Source organism: Archocentrus centrarchus, chromosome 17, assembly GCF_007364275.1.
Source record: "Archocentrus centrarchus isolate MPI-CPG fArcCen1 chromosome 17, fArcCen1, whole genome shotgun sequence".
NCBI classification, from domain to species: domain Eukaryota; kingdom Metazoa; phylum Chordata; class Actinopteri; order Cichliformes; family Cichlidae; genus Archocentrus; species Archocentrus centrarchus.
This window is the reverse complement of record NC_044362.1, coordinates 23,380,520-23,402,889: the sequence shown is the minus strand read 5'-3', so window position 1 is coordinate 23,402,889 and position 22,370 is coordinate 23,380,520. Positions and strand designations below refer to the sequence as shown.

Genomic DNA, 22,370 nt, shown 5'->3' with positions numbered 1-22,370 from the left:
TAGTGATCCCCAAAGGGAGCAGCCGAGTCCTAGTTTGTGAATCAGAGGGAAGTATAAACATAAAGAAACATCTAGTAAACTCTTTATTTTCTTGTATTTTACAAGAGAAACATTACTGTGATGTTTTATTTGTTTATTTTTATCACAAACGTCAGTTATAAAATAAGAGAGGTGTTTTTTACACGCCATGTGTTGTGTATGCCTCTTTTTCTATATTTAAGCAGAGAACTGCAGTGAATAATCTTTCTGAATCTTTTCTAATGGCTGATTAACCATTTCCCCTATTAGTTTTGTATTAGTTTTGTGTAGGTACATGTGTTGTGTTGCTCAACATATCTGAATGAAAGGTTCAGTGGGCGGAGCATAGAAAGCTGTCCCGGATGTGCCCGTTAGCGACGTCAAGTAAACAGGAAGTATAATGCGAGAAGCGGTTCGTTCAACTGAACTACAATGAACAATGAATAGCCTGACGAATTTTTAACATGTTGTTTGAAAATTAAGTTCTAAGGATTTTTGGGCCCTCTCAGAAGTTGTAACGGTTCTCTCTTGATGGCTCGTGATGAGTTTGCCTCCTCCGAGCCTGCTCGGTAGTCGCTAAACTTTGGCTAGCCTGCTGAGTAACTTAGCAAGAATTTTTGGCAGATGTGTTCTTTGACTTCTCGCAAATTGTCTGCATATTTAGCCAAATGTCAGTGACGGTTTCTTAATGTACTTTTTTAGTCAGCAGACTTGATGTGTAGTGGTAGGATAGCTGCATGTCGTCGCTATGGCAGGCAAGGAACTGAGTCTTATTGACAAGAACGTAACAAGGTAAAGTTACCTCTTCACAACTTTTTTTTAGACAAAAAACTTGTGCCTGTATAAAACATTCGAGCCACTGGGTCCTAACTTTGTAAAGTAGGTTAACAGGTATTAATGAAAAAAATGTAATAACGTATCAAAATTGACATATTGCACTATTTTGTTCTTGGCTGTTCTTGGCTGACAAGAGTGGCACCCAATGTAGTTTCCTGCTGTTGTAGCCCATCCACTTCAATGTTTGATATGTTGTACATTCAGAGATGCTCTTCTGCATACCTTAGTTGTAATGAATGTTTATTTGAGTTACCATTGTCTTCCTATCAGCTGAAAGCAGTCTGGCCATTCTCCTCTGACCTCTGACATCAACAAAGCATTTTCGTCCAAATAACTGCCCCTCACTGAATATTATCTCTTTTTCAGACCATTGTCTAGAAACCCTAGGAGTGTTTGTGCTTGAAAATCCCAACTTATCAGCAGATTCTGAAACATTCAGACCAGCATGTCTGATATAACAACCATTCCACATTTAAAGTCACTTTTCTTTCTCATTCTGATGCTCTGTTTGAGGTTCAGCAGATTGTCTTGACCATATCTACATGCCTAAATGCACTGAGTTACTGTCATGTGATTGGCTGATTGGATATTTGTGTTAAAGAGCAGTAGGACAAGTGTAACTACAGTGGCTGGTGAGTGTATGCTAACAGACTGACAGTCCAAATCCAGAAATATTGTGATAAAAGAAGCAAATTCTCTCAGCTGAAAAGCTGTAAGACGGTTTAGCATCTCTTCTTAATTAATTGACTATCAACATTTGCCAGTTCTCTTTCATTGAAGCCTGCCATTTCAACTCAAGTACTTAATCTCTTTGGAGCCTTTAAAAATAATTAAAACAGTTTAAACAACAGTTTGATTAAAATTCTCACAGGTCACATAAAGACTATAACTTGTGATGGCAGAAAGATTTAGAGCAGAAGCATTTAGTCAGTTGAGAGGCAGTTAAGCAGCAGCAGCTGCATTAAATATACACAGCTTAAAAAAATAAAGGAACACTTTGTAGTCAGAATATATAACATTAAGTCAGTTAAACGCCTGGGATATTGATCTAGTCAGTTAAGTAGCAAAGAGGGTTGTTAACCGTGGAGCCTGATTGATATTTGCCATAGAATACCAGAATTGGCAGGTCCACCACTGGTGCCTGTGCTTTTCTCAAATGAGAGCAGGTTCACCCTGGGCATCTTGAGAAGCTGTGGAGAATATGCTGCCTGTAACATTGCTCAGCATGACCAATTTGGTTATGGGTCAGTGATGGTCTGGGGAGGCGTATCCATGGAGGGATGCACAGACCTCTACAGGCTAGGGAATGGCACCCTGACTGCTACTTGTCAGACCTGGCACTGGTGCAGTGGGTCCTCCTGGTGTGCGACAATTTGCGGCCTCATGTAGTGAGAGTATGCAGGCAGTTGCTGGAGGATGAAGGAATTGATACCATTGACTGGCCCCCATGCTCACCTGACCTAAGTCCAATAGAACACCTCTGGGATTATGTTACAGTTCATACGACACCACCAGGTTGCACCTCAGACTGTCCAGGCGATCACTGAGCTCTTGGATCTGGGAGCTGATCCCCAAAGACACCATCCATCGTCTCATGAGGAGTATGCCCCGATGTTGTGAGGCATGCATAGAAGCACATCTGGACCATACAAACTACTTAGTTCAATTTTTTTTACTTGCTGTAATTAAAGTTTGGCAAAATGGACTACCCTGCAGTATAATTTTTTTTTTTTTTTTTTTTTTTTAACATTTTTTATGTTTAGGGTGTCTTTGACTTCAACCCTCTGTAGGTTGATCATTTTAATTTCCATCCAAAGATTTAGCAGCGTTCCATTCCTAACACATCACCCAGCCCATATCATTATAGATATCCAGCATGACAGGTGTTCCTTTAATTTTTTTTGAGCAGTGTAGTGTAGTTCACAATTTCATCAAGCACTTGTGTTTGATGACAATAAAGGCTTCTGATCTGATCTGATCTGTATGAATGCCACATTTTTAGTAAGTGACCAGAGGTTGCTGGTTTGGAGTATTTTCTTTGTAGTAAAATATGAGTATTGTCTTTAATGTTTTCGAAAACTTGGTACCTTCTGAGTTTTGCACAGTTGAATTGAGTTTTTTGAATTTTCAATAGACATTTTTCTAAAGTTTGGCAGGAGTCATAAAGTAAACTGTTAAGCAATTGTTGAAATAAATCAAAGTTATTATTAAGATAATAATCATTAGCTGGTACACATTTACCTGCAGTTATGTGCACAAAGTTTTACCTTCCACTGAGACTCTGACCTTGCTGCCCTCTTTCTAGCTTGCTAGATATTCCCCTGATACCCACTGTAACATCACTTAATCTGCACTGCAATCACATCCCGAGGATCGAGGGCCTGACCTCAGCTTGGCACCTGCGACACTTAGACCTTTCCTCCAATTGCATTTCGAAGATTGAGGGTCTAAGTTCCCTCACTTCCCTGAGGACTTTAAATTTATCCTGCAACATAATCACCAAGGTTGAAGGTGAGTCTTTAGTCACCATTTAACGGAGATAATAAATGCCTCTGCTCTCTGTGAGTTCTCCACTAATAATTCTTTATTAGTGGATCTCGTGTTTACTCTGACATTGCTGTCACTGCTCTTTGAGCTGTAAAATCACTCAGATGTTAATGTTCTTTCCTTTCACTCCAGGACTGAATGGCCTTGTGAATCTAACAAGATTAAATTTGTCCTACAATCAGATAAATGATCTCACTGGTAAGTTGAATATTCTCTTAACAGTGTTTTCTTTTTCTGCACCCAAATGAGAACACTAACGCGTAAACGATTCCCCAATGCTGTCCTCATTAGGCTTGTTGTATCTCCATGGCACGGAGAACAAGCTGAAACACCTCAGTCTCCATAGCAACCACCTGGACAGCATTGATCACCTCCTGCAGTGCCTACTGGGATTACAAAGGTTAAGAGAGGTCACTTTAAGTCAGGATGGCAGAGACAACCCTGTCTGTGGGTCACCAGGTAGGAATCCTTAACTTGAATGTAGAAAAAAAGTAAGAAAGACCAGCAAATAAACAGTGATAGACAGAAGTCCTATTCACATCTATGGCAATAAATATGTATGTAGAGGTATTCAATATGAATACGTTGGTGACAGTGATAGCGCTCTTTTTTTTTTTTCTCTAAGATGACTTTTTCTTTGTGTTCACTTGATTGTGATAGCAGACATACAGATAAAAAAAAATGCAGGGAGACTGGAGGCAACAAACAAACCAGAACTTTATTATGTGTAAGCTATAGCTTATCTGAACCACAAGGCCAACAGACACTTAAGTTGATTGAATACGTGGCCACTTCTGTATTGGAGTGCAATTGTAGCAAGTAGTTGGCTCTTATAATAGCTGTAAATGTTGGCTTATCAAACATATCAATACACTGAATTGATGTAGAAAAAGAAAAAGAGAAGGCTGACGATTGTCTGGGTGGAATTTTCATTACAGCACAATGCATAGAAAACATAATTTAGCTGAAAAGGCTTGAAGTCAACTCTAAAAGTTTTTGTACTTGCATACTTGAGTTATTTCCCTTTGAACTTTTTTCGGTTCCTTTCATTCGTAGTCTGATCCTGTGGCTACACTGAAGACATAACATATGCCCAGCAGATGCATGTAAAATGACTGCATTAGAGCAGCGCCCAAATGGTGTGTGTGAGATTTGCTCCTCAAATAAAAAAATACTACTACTTCATTTATTTAATGTAAGTTGTGTGCCGGCGTTTTCCACAAAGAAAGTGTTTTTTTTTTCCGTTTTTTTAAAAATGGAACTTCTGGTATATGTGAAATTATTTTAGCACTGGGGTTTATTTTGCCAGTAGAAGATGACTGATTTGAAGTAAATTGATCAATTAAACAGTATTTTTCTCTTGATTATATTGATCATACTAGATTATAATATTTTCATAATATTTTTATTTTAGAGAGTTTGATTTTCTGTTACATGGCACTGAACAGGAGTGGCCCTCCAATCTCATTGTACATCCTGTATAATGACAATAAAGGCATTCTATTCTATTCTATTCTATTAAAGCTGTGGTCTATAATTCAGACTAAATCAGCTTACCCATATTTCATATACTTAAAGTGAGAAACTTTAAGTTTTATAGAACACTATTGGGTCAGAAAACTGAACACTTAATACAACCATGGAAACAAAAGCTCATCATCTTGTTTGTCAATTGTCTGCAAAATATCTGCAAATCCTGTATGGGTATTGTGGCCCAAGTGTTGTTTAGTATGCGGTTTCTGCAGCTAGATGAATCATACATCCTGTGGATGCTTTTTGAGGTTTTATAGCAACAGATACCCTCTCCTTAGCTAGCCAGGGTTGATCTCACCACAGCTTGTATCCCAGCAGCAACTGTCCATGGATCTGCCCTCTTGATCCAAATCCACCTACTGGCTCTCTGTGACTTTAATGACCTTCCTTGACCAGTGTTGCCTAGCAATAGAAGTACTTTTCAGAGTGATGGCCCTGCAAATCCTCAGCACCCTATGTCACCAGTCTCACAGTACCAGCTTTTTCTTTGGCATGCATCAACTAGTTCCTGGCACACTTTCATTTGCCTCATCAATATGTTCTTCCTCGGCTACTGTTATGTCCAGCATGATCACTTGCTCGATGAATTTGATTACAGTGATCATGTACCTATGTTAGTGTTATCTGGGGTGGGAAATTCAGCTGCTTACTAAGGTGCACTTCCATATGCTAGTTGTTGGTGGTGGGGAGGGGGCCAGCTTTAGTTTCATCTTGTTGGTGAGATTTTTCTCCAGCTCTTAGGCGATGGTCACTGGCTGATGGCAGCCTCTGGTGGTTTTAATGGCCGTGGCTACACTCTCAGAGATTGCCTGTGATAGTACCTGTGTCTAAGTGCTTTTGAGCAGCTGCTAAGAAGGTGTTCCAAGGAGCACCTTCTAGAGTAAAGGGGGCAAACCTCCACGTCTCCTGCCCCAGACGTGGAGGTTTGCTGGACTGGGCAGGACATCGTAAACACCTTGGACCAAGAGCTTTATGTAGCTATAATACCTGTGAGTTCATCAGGCTACGAGAGCATCTGATGAACTGCTCATTCTTTGTTTAAGGGCATCCTAAACTCGCCACTTGGCAGGCTTTTGCATATGTTACATAGTAATGTAGGTAAGTCATGTAAGAAAAGCCTGGACTGTCAACAAGGTGTTTGCTAAGTAGCAGTGTTTCATGTGGGGAAGAATAACTCCCTTTGGCATTGGTTTTGTCACTTTTCAGAAATTTTACATGCACTAAGAAAGTTCTATAACATGTTAAAGAAAAATAAACTTAATATGGGGACTTTAATCTTCTGTCGACTGTCTAATCGCACAAGTCAGTGAAAAAGATCATCACATCAGCTAAAGTACTATGTAGGAAATTCACAAATATTCCATCCATCAATTTATTTATTTATTTATTTTCTTCTGCTTATCTGGGGCTGGGGCACAGGGTCCTGAGCAGAGAAACCCAGACCTGCCTCCTCTTGCTTATCTGGGGGAACACCAAGAGTTATCATCTCTCCAGCATGTCCTGGGCCTGCCCCTGGGCCTCTTCCTGGTAGGACATGCCTAGAACACGTCGCCTAACAGGCACCCAGGAAGCATTCTAGTCAGATGCCTGAACCATCTCAACTGGCTCCTTTTGATTTGGAGGAGTACTGGTTCTACTCTAATCACTGCTCAAATGACTCCACCCTATCTCTGAGGGAGAGGCCAGCCCCTCTTCTGAGGAAGCTCATTTCAGCCGCTTGTAACAGTGATATTGATCTTTCAGTCTCTACCCAAAGCTCCTGACCATGGGTTAGGGTAGGAACATAGCTCGGTCGACAGCTTTGTTTTTAACGCTCAGCTCTCTCTTCACCTCAGTGGACTGATGTAGCGTCGGCATCACTGCAGCCACGGCCCCAATTGGACTGTCAATCTCCTGCTCCCCTCTCCCCTCACTCGTGAACAAGACTCCAAGATACTTAAACTCCTCCACTTGGGGAAGCAACTCATTCCTGACCAGGGGTGGGAATTCCATCCTCTTCTGGCTTCTGACCAAGGCCTCAGACTTACAGATGTTAATTCTCATACCTGTCGCTTCACACTCGACTGTGAACCATTCCAGTGTGAGCTGGAGGCTACCACCTGATGAAATAAACAGGACCATATCATCCGCAAAACACGGAGATGAGATTCTGAGGCCACCAAGCCTTCCGCCACTTCATCGAATTAGTGAAACAAGTTCAACTTATAACTGGCAATGTGGACCAAGCTCTCGCTGCAGTTGTACAGGGACTGAATGGCCTATAACAGAGAACGTCAACCGGCAGCCCTCGGGCCACATCCAGCTCCCAGAATAGTATTGCCACAGGTACTATATGCCAATCAATCATGTCACATCATAACCCGTTAAATACCCGTCTCTGATCAGTCTGAATTATCGAAAGCCTCCAAATGCACTTCCCACTGCCTGTAAAAGCCTCCATGGTCCTAGAACCAATCACAATACAAGATCGGACCATGTGACTTCAAATATTTTCAGCACTGCGCTGCACTGAGGAGCCGGCTTTTGTTGGTGGTGATCAGATTGTAAACACAGTGGAAGTCTAGCCTTGTTTTGTGTCGAAAAAATGTTTGGCGATCAAACTTGTCTAACCAAAGGAAGTAAAATTGTAACGAGATTTCTGTGAGTGAGCATGCAGAAGGATCATTACTGGCTGCTAAGCCTACTTCCTGACCTGCGCGGGGCTCCTGTCTCCTTTGCTGTGAGGGTCTCTCACCCGGGCTGCTTGCAGGGGGACTAGATGGGTAGGTGGCTTGGCGTATACCCCATGTGGTCGCAGCCCCCCGTATGCGTCTGTCCCTCAGTTGTCATGAACCCCGCGGCCTAGTATCTACTATTCTGTTGTTAAAATAAATGTGCTGCCATTTTGTGTCATTGCAGTTGTAATGTGTGAATCTATGTCAAAATCTTTTTAATCATAGTCTGATATTTGGGCCTTTTGCCTTCATTCAGACTGGACAGAGGACGGACTGAAGCTTTTGCTGGATTTGCGTCAAAACAAAATATTATTTATTAAAAAGTAGGTAAATTACTATATTTACATTTTTGAAAAAAGGCACCTCACCATTGCCTGTAAAATGAAATTACTAAAATTCACCATAGGATCTGGATTTTTTTTTAAAAAAAGCTCTTTTAAAAGAAAAGTGTCCAGGCAGATTTAGATGGTTTTGCATCTGAACTCATTCATGTATTCCTATATTCATTTTTTTTTAAAAAATCAACAAAAAAGGCTTCTGAAAAGTAGATTGTGCATCTTGTTGCTCTCATGTAACATTTTATTTTTTCCTGTGCTCATATCTATAATGAGCACAATTTGACACAATTGCGGTGTCTCCATAACAACCGCCAACATAACAGAAATCACGTAAGTGCAAGACTTGCACATCACATCAAAATAACAATAACAATGGGCCAGACACCCCATATTCCCACAGCTCTCCCCCCACAGGATACCCCGAGGGACACGATTGAATGCTTTCTCCATGTCCTCAAAACACATGGAGACCTACACCCTGGCATTGACCTTCCCAGGGAGGCTGAGGAGTGTGATCCCCTAATAGCTACAACTCACCCTATGATTCCCCATCTTGAAGATGGCGACCACCACCCCAGTCTGCCAATCCAGAGGCATTGGCCTAGATCTCCATGTGATGTTGCAGAGATGTTTATTTACATACTGATAGACAATTTTGTTATCTTAATTTTACCCATAGTTTGATCAGAGTTTATTAATAGTCATTAACAGTATCAGCTATGAGCAGCAAATATTTGTTTTTTAAAAAATCGTACACAAATCCAGAGGATATTTTTCAGCTTTTACAGAATAACCGATTTAAAACTTTCCCTGCAATGAAAGCCAGTGAAAAACAGTCAAACTGACAGCGGCTACGAGTAATGACTGTGATCTTTTAATCTCTCTGTTCATCTTATATTTGTGCTTCTTCGTTAATTGGATTGACTGCAGTGATATTAATGTAAAAAGCTTTTCAGTGATCCTCTGCACCCATTATCCATAGCTTTCTGTTCATGATTAATTTACAGCACTGGTTGTTGAAGGAATCTCTTTTCATGTTGTTAAATCTAGGAATCCTTGCTTTCAGTACGCGTAGATATACTTACATAAGCTGTGCTCAGTATCCATTAAATAGGGTGCATCAGTAGTGCATATGGAGGTGGCAGGCAGAGGTTATTCATTTAGAAGTAATTATTTGATCTTTCGTGAAGGTCATAAACCCCACTGATGTGACATTACTAAATAACAGGCTCATTGCAATCAGACAACTCCAATCTCATCAGGTTTTTCTGACACGTGTGTTCCTGTCTTACTGCAGGTTACAGGGAGATTGTTATGCAGTCGCTGCCACAGATCTCTGTTCTTGATGGCCTGAACCGACTGGGAAACCCATCACCACAAAGTCTAGGTAGTCTCTGTGATATCCCTGGCCTGGAAGACTACGTGGACCTCCTGCTCTCATCTGACACGAGTCACAATGAAGCGGTAATTTTTGATGTCAAGCAATTGGCATAAAAAATTAATTGATGCCATCAGTTAATTCAAGTGTAATTCTCTTATTTGTTTAAATATACTTACCATATTTCAGAGACAATTTTTTTTTTATTAAATCAAGTTTTATTTAACCAGAAAGTCTCTTACAATATGTTAGCTTTTTTGCAAGTTAATTTACAACAGTTAATTTACAGCATTCATAAGCAGTACAATGCAATAGGATAAGAGGCATAAGGAAAAAAAAAACTTTTAGAGCAGTTACCACTTATTGTATGAGTGACTTTTGAATGCAGCATTTCAAAATCCTAAGAGCATAGTTCATTATACAAATACAATTCCCATCTATTCATCTAATATCATAATTACACAACAATGCTAATGGAAGGGTTATTGTTGAGCCAAATAGATTCCCCAGTTGTCTCTGAATTATTCAAACATGATGAATTTAGTGGATTTATGTGTACTGGGATAGTGAAAGTTTGGTACAATATACTTCTTTGCATATTCATTGCACCAGATGGCAGTTTCTGTCTGTGGTTCTATAGCAAGACCACTGCATCAGGAACTATTTTGTTTGCCATTTTGAACTCTTTTCTGTCTCTTTTCCTGTGTGCAATGAAGTTCTGGAAATGCATTATAATTCTACACCACACATTTGCATTTGGAAACCCTGAAATAAAAGTGAAAGTTTCCATTGCAGGTCAGAAGTGATGGTTCTCTCACCACACCCCGCATTGACCAGCTGCTGACCCAATTTCGTCGGAGGAGTACTGCCTCTGAAGTAATCGCAGATCCAGTCACACAACCAGAACCTCAGTGTACCCAGCCGGTCCGTTCCACTGTGGCTGATAAAGCAGACCCTGTTAACGAAGAGCGCATCAGGAAACTGGAGCACCAGATGTCCCGGCTCATCCAACAGGTGGACACTTTTTTTAAAGATTAATTTTTTGGCATTTGTGGGTTTTTTGTTTTGCTTTGTTAGTTTTTTAAATAGTGAAAGAAAGGAAGAGATGGAAAATTTGCACTAAGTGTTAAATTCTTTTTTTTTTTCCATCTACTGCACTTTGACATTATTTGTTTAATATTCATGGTTATATTTTTGAAATAATCTTCACTTATATTCACTGTGTCTTTATATCAAATATTTTTTAAATCTTTTTTGGTGGTTAAATAGTGATTTATCACCATATACAGTACTGTGCAGAAGTCTTGAATCACCCCTAATTTCTTTATATTTTGTTTCCAAGGAGCAAGGCTTTCTTTAATTTTTTTTTCTTGATCAATAGTTCTCCAGGCTTTCTGAATGTCTTTCAAAGTTTTTCTTTAGACTTTGGCAGCTGTCTCACTCAAATTCAGTCCAGTCCCCGTACCTGACCATTTTCAAAGGAATGTTGTTTTTCCTTTATTAAACAGCTTAATACTGACCTATGAATTTTTCAAGCATAAAATAAAACAAAACAGACAACTTAGCAAAGAAACAACTTTAAATTGTATCTTTAGGCACTTTGGTAGTAGCAGCCTGTCACAAAAACACATCGTTTGTTTTAATTTCTTTAGTTGAATCCATGAAAAATGCCAAAGATAACACAATTTGACAGGCATAAAATAGTATTTTTGCACCAACAAGGTGATCCCAAAGAGCTATTAGCTGAAAACCTGACATATCTTGGCCAGTGTGTCCTTAAAATAATGAGGAAACTAGACAAGTGGAGGACAAAAGAAGGCCTAAAAAAAATTATCTACAGCAGATGAACAGTATCTAAAAGGCATATCCTTAAGAAACAGGAACAAATCTAGCCAAGACCTGACACAGGACCTGAGAAATGCATCTTGCCCATTCAGTTGATCCATCTACTGTTCGTTGAAGCTTCAGCAGAAATGGTCACAGTGGCTGTCAAGAAGCCATTCTTCAGGAAGGGAAATGAGGAGAAAAGGCTGAGATATGCCAAATTAAATAAGAACTGAGCTAAAAATCAGTGCAGTGGGTCTTATGGAGTGATGAGTTTCAATTTGAATATTTTTGTTTCTAATTGTTAGGCATGTATGGAACAGGTGAGGAGAGCGGTACAAGAGTTAGTGTCTACAGCCAGCTGTAAAACACGGTGGAGGCTCTCATGGTTTGGGGCTGCGTTTCAGCCAGTGGATTTGGGGATCTTGTCAAAATTGAAAAGTACTGTCAGATTTTGATCCACTGTGCAGTACCATCTGGAAAGGGTCTGATTGGCAGCAGCTTCAAACCGCATAAACTCTGTTTTTGCCTTAGATACTCTTTATGGTTATACATGTTTCAATAAATTGCTGCACCTATTTCCCATTCTCCTAACAAAATATAAAGAAATGAGGTGTGACACAAAATTTTAGCACAGTATTGTATATTTTTAATATTTCTTTAATATTTACCCAGGCCCCTGCAGATAATAAATCTCAAAGATCTACCCATTCTGTGGTGGTGGTACAGAAAGCCAAGCGGGACACAGACCGCACTTCAGAAAGTGAGTGTGACAGTGGGAAGGAAAACAAGAGGCGGACAAGAATTCCCAAATATCATAACAGCATAACATCGACAACGACAGCCAAGGAGACCAGGAGCACGAGATCAGACAGGTGATTCTGCACACAAAAGAGGTTTCAGCTGTCATGTTAGCTACTTTGAAATGCCATCATGTTCACATTTGGACTCCCTGATTTTGTTACAGTAGCTGAGAGCCACCTCAGCAAAGCCCAAAACTCCCTGAACCTAAATTATGTGAAGGCATTTTAAACACTGGTGGGCACTATATCAAAATCAGGGACTGCGCCTCTGAGCAATGATAATCACATTCATAAACTCACCAAACAATATGCAGCAATGGGTATTTCCATATTGTTCGCTATGCATCAACTTAATATCATCAGGTGTCTTGATTAGGGAAAATCCTTTTACCTCTCAGTTGAGAGGAGGTGATAAATTTTCCTCAGTGAGATGATATGTTATAGACTTTCCTCCTCTCTGTTAGAAATTACAGCCGACACCTCGCTCGGATGATTAATGACCAAGTTTCTCTGTCCTGCCCCCTCATCTTACTTCATCAGCCACTAATGACATGTGCTTAAGATTCAGTAATTTAACTTAAGTAATCTCACAACAGCCTTCATCAAAAAAACCAAGGTGATTTTTAAATAATACTTTGAAATTAAGTTCAGAGGTGTTCAGACTTTGCATCCCTATAAAACGGAGTAAAATTTCTGCTTTGACCTTTGTTTAGCCAAACATGAGCTGGAGGGTTGTTTAGAATCAATTTTACATCTGGTTCAATACTTGTGATTTGTTTTATGTGCAGCGATCAGGAAAATCATAAACAGAGGGCTTCAAAGTCTGCTGTGGGACCCAAGAGGAAGGCTGGCAGCACAGGGAGTGCAGAGGCAGCGAGGCCAACAAGGAAAGGACCTTTGAGAGCAGCTAAGGCCTCAGGCGATGTGAAAACCAAATCCACGGAGGAGGAGGAAACCTACAGGGTCACCTAACTGCTTCTGTTTTTATTGACTGAATATGAAATGGAAAAGATTATGTCCCCCATACAAAAAGAGAGTAATGTAGTGTGTTTCTAGCAACATCTGCGTAAGCAAAAAATACAGGAATGGAGTAATAGATGCCTCTTCCAGGAGGTGACAGAAAAGATAACCACAATGAAGAGAAGGTTTTCGCTTTAAACTTTTTGCTCTGTTTTATTAAGAGCGTTCTGTCGGTAATCTCAAGGTGAATTCTTCTTGATACGTTATTTTAAATTTAAGCACAAAATAGAATTCAAGTTAAGAGTCATCATCTGTTGGCTATTTTATTCCAGTACATTCAATGAAACTCTTGGTGTTTTACTTTGATAAGTAAGCATTTGATTATTTTCCTCCATATAGAAAGTTAGTTTTTTAATTATTCAACAAAAAATCAACAGATGCAATGTTCTTCTGTCAAAGTAACAAAATTCTCTGCCAGTTAGGCAGGTTCTCTACAAGTCTCTTACATTAGTTTGCTTATATTATTTGACAACTCCTCCATGTAAAATTCCTTCAGTTACAAGAGATTCTGGGGTTATCATGCATATACTGTCTCTTTCAGATACCCCCCCCCCCCCCAGCATTTCAAATTATTTCGAGCTGCACTTTCTGTTCTTTGTCATTCCTTATCCTGCCGATGAGATCACTTTGCTTCAACTTTTGAACAAATACTTGTCCATTATCTTCAAGCAGAATTCATAGTCGAATCAGTTACTGCAAACTCCCCTGTCCTGAGGCAGCAAAGCAACATCACTCATATTTCTACCATCATGCTTCACAGATTATTTCAGGGTCTTCTTCTGAAAAACTATAATTCATATGCATCAAGCCCATCTACTGTCATTGTGGCCAAACAGCTCTTTTATTTGATCTGCCTGTCCAGAGCACATTATTCAAAAAAGGCCCCGTCATATTCTTGATGTTTGTTGGAAGACTGGAGTTTTTCTTTAATGTTCTTTTTGGACTGCATAGACTTTTTTTCTGGCACACATCCCATGCAAATCAAATTTGTGCAAAACTTTCTGATATTGGATTCATGCACCCTGACACAGAGTTTTAAGTCTTACCAGCAAGCCGCAAAGCAGATGTAACATATGAAGAAAAAATGGTGAAATTTCCCTTTATTCTTAATATTCTTTGGAGCTACTCACTTATTCATTAAAAAAAAAAAAACCCTCAATGTTGTTTTTCATAGTTCATGTGCAAACATTTTTGTGAGACGTTTTGAATAGAAATGTGAAAAACACTTGAGTTGTAAGTAGGGATCAGCTTTTCAAGTTAAAGAAAAATAATGTCACCTGTTTAACACTCTTTTTGTGTTTGCTCCGTGGGTATTCATGCTTTGTGTATGTGCTTTGCTCAGACGATTGTGGAGGAGCGTGACCAGGAACGGGAAAGACGTTGGAAGGCAGAACAAGCTGTGAGGAAGCTAACGGAAGAGCTCAAGTGCCTGCAGACCAAGGTCAGTGAGGAAAAAGACCTTCAGAGCATGGCCCTGCACACTACAGACAGGTAAGCACAGTTACTGTATGCAGCTCTTTACACAAACATCCACTTGAATCAGTTAGGCAGCTCTAAAAGCAGATTTCATGCTGAAAAAAAGATAATTGAACTTGTCTCTATGGATTTTAGTTGTCAACTTCATAATGGATCCTCGTTTATTTCTACTCTCTTCATCTTTTTTTGTATTGGTTCTCTTGAGACCAAGGCCTGCTGCCTGTCTCATTGTTGAACAATGAGTATCCTTCCCACCATTAAAATTTCTCACTATCACGGTGCCATAGCCTCTTTTGAAATCAAGCTCATATTTTGGCTCCGTTACACCAAAACCTTTCAAGTATGCCTGCAGTCGTCTGTGATAATATAGCTATTTAGTATAAAGATCATTAACCGACGCACCCATCCTGATTATATACCTAACATTTAAATTTCCAGAGGCTATGATTAAATATTCCTATCTCTGCTGCCACAAGGCCATTTTACTTCTTCACTGTACAGTCCTTGCTGGCACCACATCCTGCTTAGATAAATCTGCATTATGGTTGTAATTAGAGGCCCGATGACACGCATATGTCAGCACTATTACACAAATCAATCTTAACTGTCACTTTCTAATGACACTGAACACGGCTGTTACTGGTGCTGGCTATGCTCAGTGACAGACAGATTACAGTGACTCATCAAAGCACATTTTAATAGTGGGCTATTGTGCATGAGCTACTGTTTTGTGCTTTCTTAGATGTCCCCTGTATGCCTCATTTCCATTCTCACTTTCTTTGTCTCTCCTGTGAGATAAGATTTTGACTATACAGTAGTGTTAGATTTCTTCAATTTCATAGGCTATCACATATTCGACGCTATGAGAGGACAGCCAAGGGCATCACAGAATTGGGGGGTGCATTCTGGTACCAATTTCTATAGAAAGGGAAAGGAAAAATTCAGAGTATTACTGTGGCTGCTCTTGGACGCCCTTATCATATTTTTCTTCCCGTCCAGACTGAAGGAATTGTTGCTGAAAGAGCGATCGGGGCGCTCTGAGCTGCAGGCTCGTGTTGAGGAGCTGGAGGGGAGGTGTCAGTCCCTAACCCAGCAGCTGGAGCAGGCCCGCAGCAGCGAGGAACAGCACAAGTCTGCACTGCATAAACTGGAGGAAAGCATTTCCCACGGAGAGGCACTCAGGGCACGCCAACAGGCTGAAGAGGTACAGATGCTCGTTTATTTCCCTGAGAACACATCATTTTGATAAAGATGCGGTATATTCAGTCAAGCAGTCCTAATCAGCGCTCGACATACAGTTTTTCTGCCATCAAAGCAAGTTTATCATTCTGCTTCTGCTATATCCGATTACCAGTGACGTGCGGTGAGGGTCGTGACTGGTGAGGCACTGACGTCATCACATCAGATTTACAAACATATAGCTTATTCACCATTTGATTGGCAACAGTTGTTTTGTTTAACATTAACATAGTCTGAAGCAAACCTTTTAGCTCCGGTGTTGGTCTTCCTTTAATTAGTTGTTAATGAAAAAAACAAAAAAAAAAACTGTGCATTATATACACCAGCTAAAATATGGAAATTTAGTTCATATAGTAAAAGTGTTAGAACATTTTAATAGCCACATGCAAAGGGAAAGTAATCCGGTCTCACTGCATAGCATGCCAGCACAGTTAGTAGTCATTGGCAATGACTATACTGAGCCGCACCCCGGGTTGCGCAATCCGTGGTGCGGCTCGCCGGGCTGGTGCCTCACCGTTCGTCTCTTAGTATTTGACCGGCAAATGCGAAAATTCAGCGATTTTGAAAAAACTAATCTAAAAATGGTGTAGTTAAATGGAAAAGAACTTTAAAATACAAATCACTGAATGAATATAACCATTTAATTTATTTTTTAATTTTATATTTCCACGATGACAGGTGAGGCCGTGCCTCACCTGCCTCCCCTGACTGCACGTCACTGCCGATTACCTGCCACTGAGCTCCCCTTATCGCTCTAATTTTTGATTGTAACCGTGCATTAGTTCACTGATCCAGCCAGGAGTGAATACATTCAGAGAGATAAAAGGATTCAGCACAGGGAGGTCATTCAGCTCTGACAGGCTGGTACAAAACATGTGCTGACCTTCCTCAGATAAAATGGCAACAGGAGCTGGAGAACAAGGCAGCAGCTCTGAGGAGAGAGTTGGACATCCAGAGAGCCTCAGTACGACAGCACAAAGACAAACTGCAGCAACTGCATGAACTGCTGGCAGCGAGGGAACAAGAGCACAGGTAAACCTAAAGGGTTTCTGAATCATTGGAAGAAGCTGGGCTTAATATAAAGTTCATATCATCTTAAATGCCATGGAAAGCTATTCTCTGAGCTATTTTGTGAGCAATGAGTTCCTACACAATGAAACATTTTCTCCTAAAGTTTGAAACATTAAAAATTTTTTTTTAAATGTCTGGAAAACTTTCATTATTGCTTATCTGTCATGAACCCTCCACCCCCAAGGTACCTGATTTAATGCCAAGTTTTAAGGGGTTCTAATACTTAATGTAGTTTTCATTTAGAAATTTGCATCTAAATTAAATATTGGATGCAAAAGATGTAAAAGATTACAATATGCAAGTTAAATGCCTTAGAGTTTCTGAGGCTAATGCCTCATCCCTGTTTGCCTTATTCGTCCTACAGAAAACAGCTGGAGTTGCGGTTACAACCTAGTGGGGCAGATTTTCGTGATGCTGTGGCGAAGGAAGTGGTATTAGTCGAAGAGAGACACAGCCACAGGGAGGCGGAGCTGCAGGAGAAGGTGGCAGAGGGCAGGAAACAGTACTCTGCTCTGGAGAACGAGTTTCGCATGGCGCTAACCATCGAGGCTGCTCGCTTCTCTGAGGTCTGCTGTAAGATGGACCCCTGCCATCCAGATGGCCTGTAATCACTGTAATGTTGCCCTGAATTTTACACTACAATCTCTGAGCAGTCCAGCTGATAAATGATTACTTTGTACACTAAAAAGTGAAATGATTGAACTTGATTTCACCCCAATTTGGTTAGACTTGGCTGATGCCTTTTTCCTAGCATGATGGGGAAAGTTGGTATTAAATTAGGATCTTTTGCCTCTGGACAAGTACCCTGTGATTGCCACATGGAAAGAAACCTACAAAAGGACTGGGTTCAAAGCAATTCAAAATGTTCAAAATGTAATCTCATTCTTGATTGCTACTGCTTGCACAAATTTCTGCTTTTAGTCATCCAAACTTTTGACCTTTGAGAAAAGTGTGAAAAAGCTATTGCTGGCCACATATTTCTGTAAAGCTACGGCTCTGAAACTGTTCTGACTGATTAAAATGTCAAGTCAGGTAATGCTCGGACCTTCACTTTGGTTAACTCCCAAGATTTCTCATTCACATTCAGTTCCACACTCACACTTCTGTAGGTGAAGGAGGCATGTGATCAGATGGCTGCAGAGCTGATGGAGCTCAAGGCAACCCTGGCCCAGTCCCAGGAGAGGGAGAAGAAATCAGGCTCTCTAGTAAAGGAGCTCACCGCTATGGTCAAAGAACAGAAGAGCCGCATCTCTGAGCTCATCAAAGCCAAGAGAGACGCTGTCACTGATCTAAAGGTGTGAAGCACTGCAGTAAGAGAGTGAGGTGTGATTGATTTTATTCTAGCACTTCAACTGGATTTGAGCCCAGATTGAAGGATCTGAAATATTGAAATGTGACTTTATGCGAGATAAAATAGGCAAAGATTCATCAGTTGCTGACTTTTCAAAAACATGTTAACCCTGGTCCTGTAGGAGACCGACTACAGTGAGACATCATGAATACTGAATGGTCCAGCTGCCTTCCCATCTGTCAGTCATGACAGATGGCCATTGATCATTAATACTGTCTGTCTCTCTGCCAGAGCCGTCTGCATTCCTTGGAAGCAGAGGTGGGACAGGACCGGCGCCTTGGCCTGCAGCTAGAGTTGCTTAAGAAAGAAAAGGCACGACTATTGTCTCAACTCACAGCTCAGGAGTCGGTGATAGACGGCCTCAGGGCAGAGAGGAAGATCTGGGGCCAGGAGCTTGCTCAGCAAGGTGGGAAACATCTTGGATGGTACTTGTTTTGCACCTTGAGTCTGCCTTATAGTGCACAGAAAAAGCTGATAATGCACGTTTAGCTGTTTATTGGCAATCAGTAAAGAAGGTCCTCCCGTGGGCCTGTCTAATGCATTGGCTTGTCATTAACTTATAAAATTTTGGCGATTAAACTCTAAAGGTAATTTAAAGGAGGATTATAGTATGTGCTGATTTTATTTTTACCAGGTAAAAGTCTGCCATCTAGTGGTTATAGCCAAGATGCACAAGCAGTTTGAGCCAGTTTTATTTTTGTATCACTCCTTAACACTTGTGTTTTATGTGTTTACATAGTGAATTAAAGCAACGTTTTTGTATGTTATTCTTCTCCAGGAGCGTCCTTGGCTCAGGATCGTGGTCGTCTAGAGGCCAGGATAGAGGTGCTAAACTCTGAGCTGGAGGCTCAGAGGAAACAGAATGAGCGGGATAATGATGCTCTTAGAATCAAAGCCAAAATCATGGACGACCAGACTGAAACCATTCGCAGACTCAAAGAGGTAGGTTGATACTTGTATTACTTAAGTCACAGGATAAACTTGAGGCAAAAAAACAATAAAACATTAAATTAAAAAAAAAACAAAAACGGGTGAGTTTTAGCCTTCTTTTTGTGCTTTTTAATCATATGGATTAATTCATATTCATATGCAGTCTCTCTTCTTCCGTCACTGCTGTTTAGTCCCTGCAGGAGCGTGACGATCAGATCCGGAGACTGAAGGAGGACACAGCTCAGGCCCAGAAGAGGTTTAAGCAGCAGCTGGAGGAGGAAACAACCCACCAGGCTGAGCTGAAGGAACAAGTGGAACATCTGAGCCTGCGCAAGGAAGAACTGAAGCACCAGCTGGAAGACAAGGAAGCAGAGCTCGAGGAGGTTCAAAGAGTTTACAGGCCAGTGCCCCAACATTAACACACAAAAAAAGCCTGTTTTACACAGAATAATAAAATTCAAATGTCCATTCTAATTAGCATATCAAAATTATAGTATCAAAATTTATGTATGTAACATTTTAGCCATAACTGGTGCTGCTGAAATGAAGATGATCAGACATGAAAGTTTATAAAAGTTTCTAAAACCTTTATGTTTTGTGTCTTTTATGTTTTTAGTGAATCCACAAAGAAGTGGCAGGAGAAGGCAGACTTGCTCACTCGGCTGGAGAGCCAGGTGAAGCGTATGAAGGAGAACTTTGATTCCAAGGAGCGCTTGCTGCTGGAAGAAAGAGATAAAGCAACAGAAGCCCACAGGTATGCTAAATGTCAAGATATTCCCTGCCTGTGGTTCTGGGCCTGCCCTTATCAGGGACTTTAGGTGATGCTTTTACACTGCTGCTGGTCCCCTTTCAGGGGTCAGACATGTCAGAATGTTTATATCATTGATTGTTGTGTCTTTGATGTTTGTCTCTTCTTTGGTTGCCTGCTGGGAAGAAGTCAGAAGGGCTCTGCGGTTTATTCTGCCTGGAGGACGGCGGTGTTATTTTCTATGTCAAGGAAGATGATAAATAGCTTTGTAAATTTTGCACAACTAAGAATAATTTTTTTTTTCAAAGACCTTATGCAACTGTAATTTTATATGACTTAAAAAGTCTCAGATGTCATATCAGGATTAGGAAAGTGTTTGAGTTATGTTTACCCGGAAAGCAAGGCAATGCGAATGCTTTCGTTGTAAATAAATCATCACATAGGGCTGCACGTCTTGTGTTAGTGCTTTATATCTGTGGCCCTTACCCTCAAAAATGCAGACTGATGCTTTGTCCAAGGCAGCATTTGGAGAGCATCCAAAGTGCCCCTTGTTATGCAACCTGTCACGTTTGTATTTGTCTGTTCTGCAGAGCTGCAATAGAGAAATTGCACTGTGTAGACGATGCTTTTCGTAGACAACTGGAGTCCGTCCAGACTGCCCATCAAGCCGAACTTCTGCGACTCGCTAATGAAAAACAAAAAAAAATAGAAGAAGCCAATCAAAAGGTAAAATGTGGACAACTTTGCCACAAATGTTTTTCTCCAAGGTGGAATGAAGAAACACTGTTGTGTGTCTGTGTGTCCTGGTGTGAGAAAGGTGAATGCCAGGATTGATTCGCCTCCTTTGTGACAGTTCAAAAAATAAGTAGTAACAGAGACTTAAACATTTCATCACAGGCTTCAGCTGCTTGCATCACTGTTGGATTCATAAAACATTATGAGTGATGGCAAAGATTCAGTCCCTGAAAGGCTGACATTCTTCACATGCTGTAGTAGTTAATTGTCATCCAACAGTTGATGAAATTCATCACTTTTTCTGGAGAAAATAATAGTGACTTTGACAATGTATAAACAGAAAAAAGTGGTTTTCTCACACCTCTAGTCCAGGGGTGGGTTTTCCTCAGAGGGCTATACTGTGTAAGATAAAGTAAGCAAAGGGCCACACTTTGAAGTACTGAATGTAAATGTGATATACACAGCACTGAATTATGCTCCAGGGATTTTTGTAGACATCACAAATAAAAATGGGTCCTTGTTCCAAAAACTAAGAACCTTCTCTTAGAAAATGTGACTTTTTGTGTCTCTGTGGTATACTTCAAAAAACAAAAAGCAAAGAAAATGCATCTTTTCACTTTCTTTGTATTTGCCATTGAAGTAAAGCTGTTGTAGTTCACAGAAAAGGTTTGCTTGGACAAGAGTGGCACACTCTTCTGAAATCGTGTTAAATGGCATTTAAGACTTATCTCAAGATCCATTAACATAAAATATGTCTTTTACTTTTTGTCTTTTTTTTGTGTGTGTGATTGTTTATTTTTCCTTTTAAGACATCCAGGGCCGGATTGAGATGGCCCACGGGCCGGTCTGGCCCTCTGCTTGTATTTTACCCACGTGTGTTCTAGTTATACCCTGGTTTGGATTAAATTTCATCCAATAAATAATAAAATGCTAATGAACATAAAGAACTTTTGAAAAGCAATTTCTCTGCATGCTTCTTCCTCAGGTATTTGAAGTGGAGGAGGAGATGCGTCAGCTCCTGGAGGAGACGGAAACCAATAAGAGAATCATGGAAGAGAAAATGAAACGTCTCAGCAGTGTACTAAAAGACTTTTAACACATAAAGATGGAATAACACTGGATGACTGTAACAATTAAATTATTTTTATTACTTTTTTGTATATTTTAGATTTAATTCTATTTTAGTGTTATTTATTGAATAAATTCTGCTTTAAGCTCATTTTTGTTTTGTCTTTCTAACACAGAGACATGATTTGTTTATGGTTGTTTATTGTTGTCTTGTCTAATCCAGTAAAAGGTTTGGTCTGTAGGCATGCCAGTTCAGCACCTGGACTCTTCTACTGTGAAGCCATGCTGTCGTAATAGAGGCAGTATACGGTTTAGTGTTGTCTTGCTGAAATATGCAAGGCCTTCCCTCAAAAAGATGTTGATGGGAACATATGCTGTTCTAAAACCTGTATATACCTTTCAGCATTTGTGCCTTTCCAGATGTGCAAGCTGCCAATTCTGCAGGCACTGATCCACCCCCATACTATCAGAGATGCAGGCTTTTGAACTGAGCACTGGTAACAAGCCAGATTGTTTCTCTCCTCGTTAGTCCCAAGCAGTCACATGAAAGAACCATGCCTGCTTTTAATGCTCTTGAGGGCCCAAAGATCTTGGGCATGGAGCCTGCCCCTGCTACCATATGGCAAGAGGCAGGGTACACTCTGGACAGGTTGACAGTCGGTCACAGGCTAACACAGACAGACAGACAACCATTTACACTCACATTCACGCCTATGGGCAATTTAGAATCACCAATTAAC

At 40.4% G+C, this 22,370-nt stretch overlaps 1 protein-coding gene across 3 annotated transcripts; it reads left to right on the top strand.

Annotated features, from left to right (window-relative positions):
• The first annotated feature begins 396 nt into the window (after nucleotides 1-396).
• On the top strand, nucleotides 397-21,687 carry lrrcc1 (leucine rich repeat and coiled-coil centrosomal protein 1). 3 transcript variants are annotated; one of them, XM_030752072.1, is made up of 20 exons: nucleotides 397-430; nucleotides 721-810; nucleotides 3,161-3,366; nucleotides 3,535-3,600; nucleotides 3,694-3,861; nucleotides 9,285-9,451; nucleotides 10,161-10,379; nucleotides 11,865-12,064; nucleotides 12,781-12,955; nucleotides 14,355-14,503; nucleotides 15,488-15,692; nucleotides 16,620-16,759; nucleotides 17,163-17,364; nucleotides 17,908-18,093; nucleotides 18,381-18,555; nucleotides 18,928-19,091; nucleotides 19,271-19,479; nucleotides 19,696-19,833; nucleotides 20,418-20,553; nucleotides 21,548-21,687. In XM_030752072.1, the coding sequence occupies exons 2-20, from the start codon at nucleotides 767-769 to the stop codon at nucleotides 21,656-21,658; spliced, it is 3,060 nt and encodes a 1,019-aa protein (XP_030607932.1). In that variant the 5' UTR covers nucleotides 397-430; nucleotides 721-766; the 3' UTR covers nucleotides 21,659-21,687. The 3 variants fall into 3 exon arrangements, with proteins under 3 accessions (XP_030607932.1, XP_030607934.1, XP_030607931.1); XM_030752074.1 differs by having other exon boundaries at nucleotides 407-810; nucleotides 11,919-12,064; XM_030752071.1 differs by having other exon boundaries at nucleotides 407-810.
• Nucleotides 21,688-22,370: the final 683 nt, after the last annotated feature.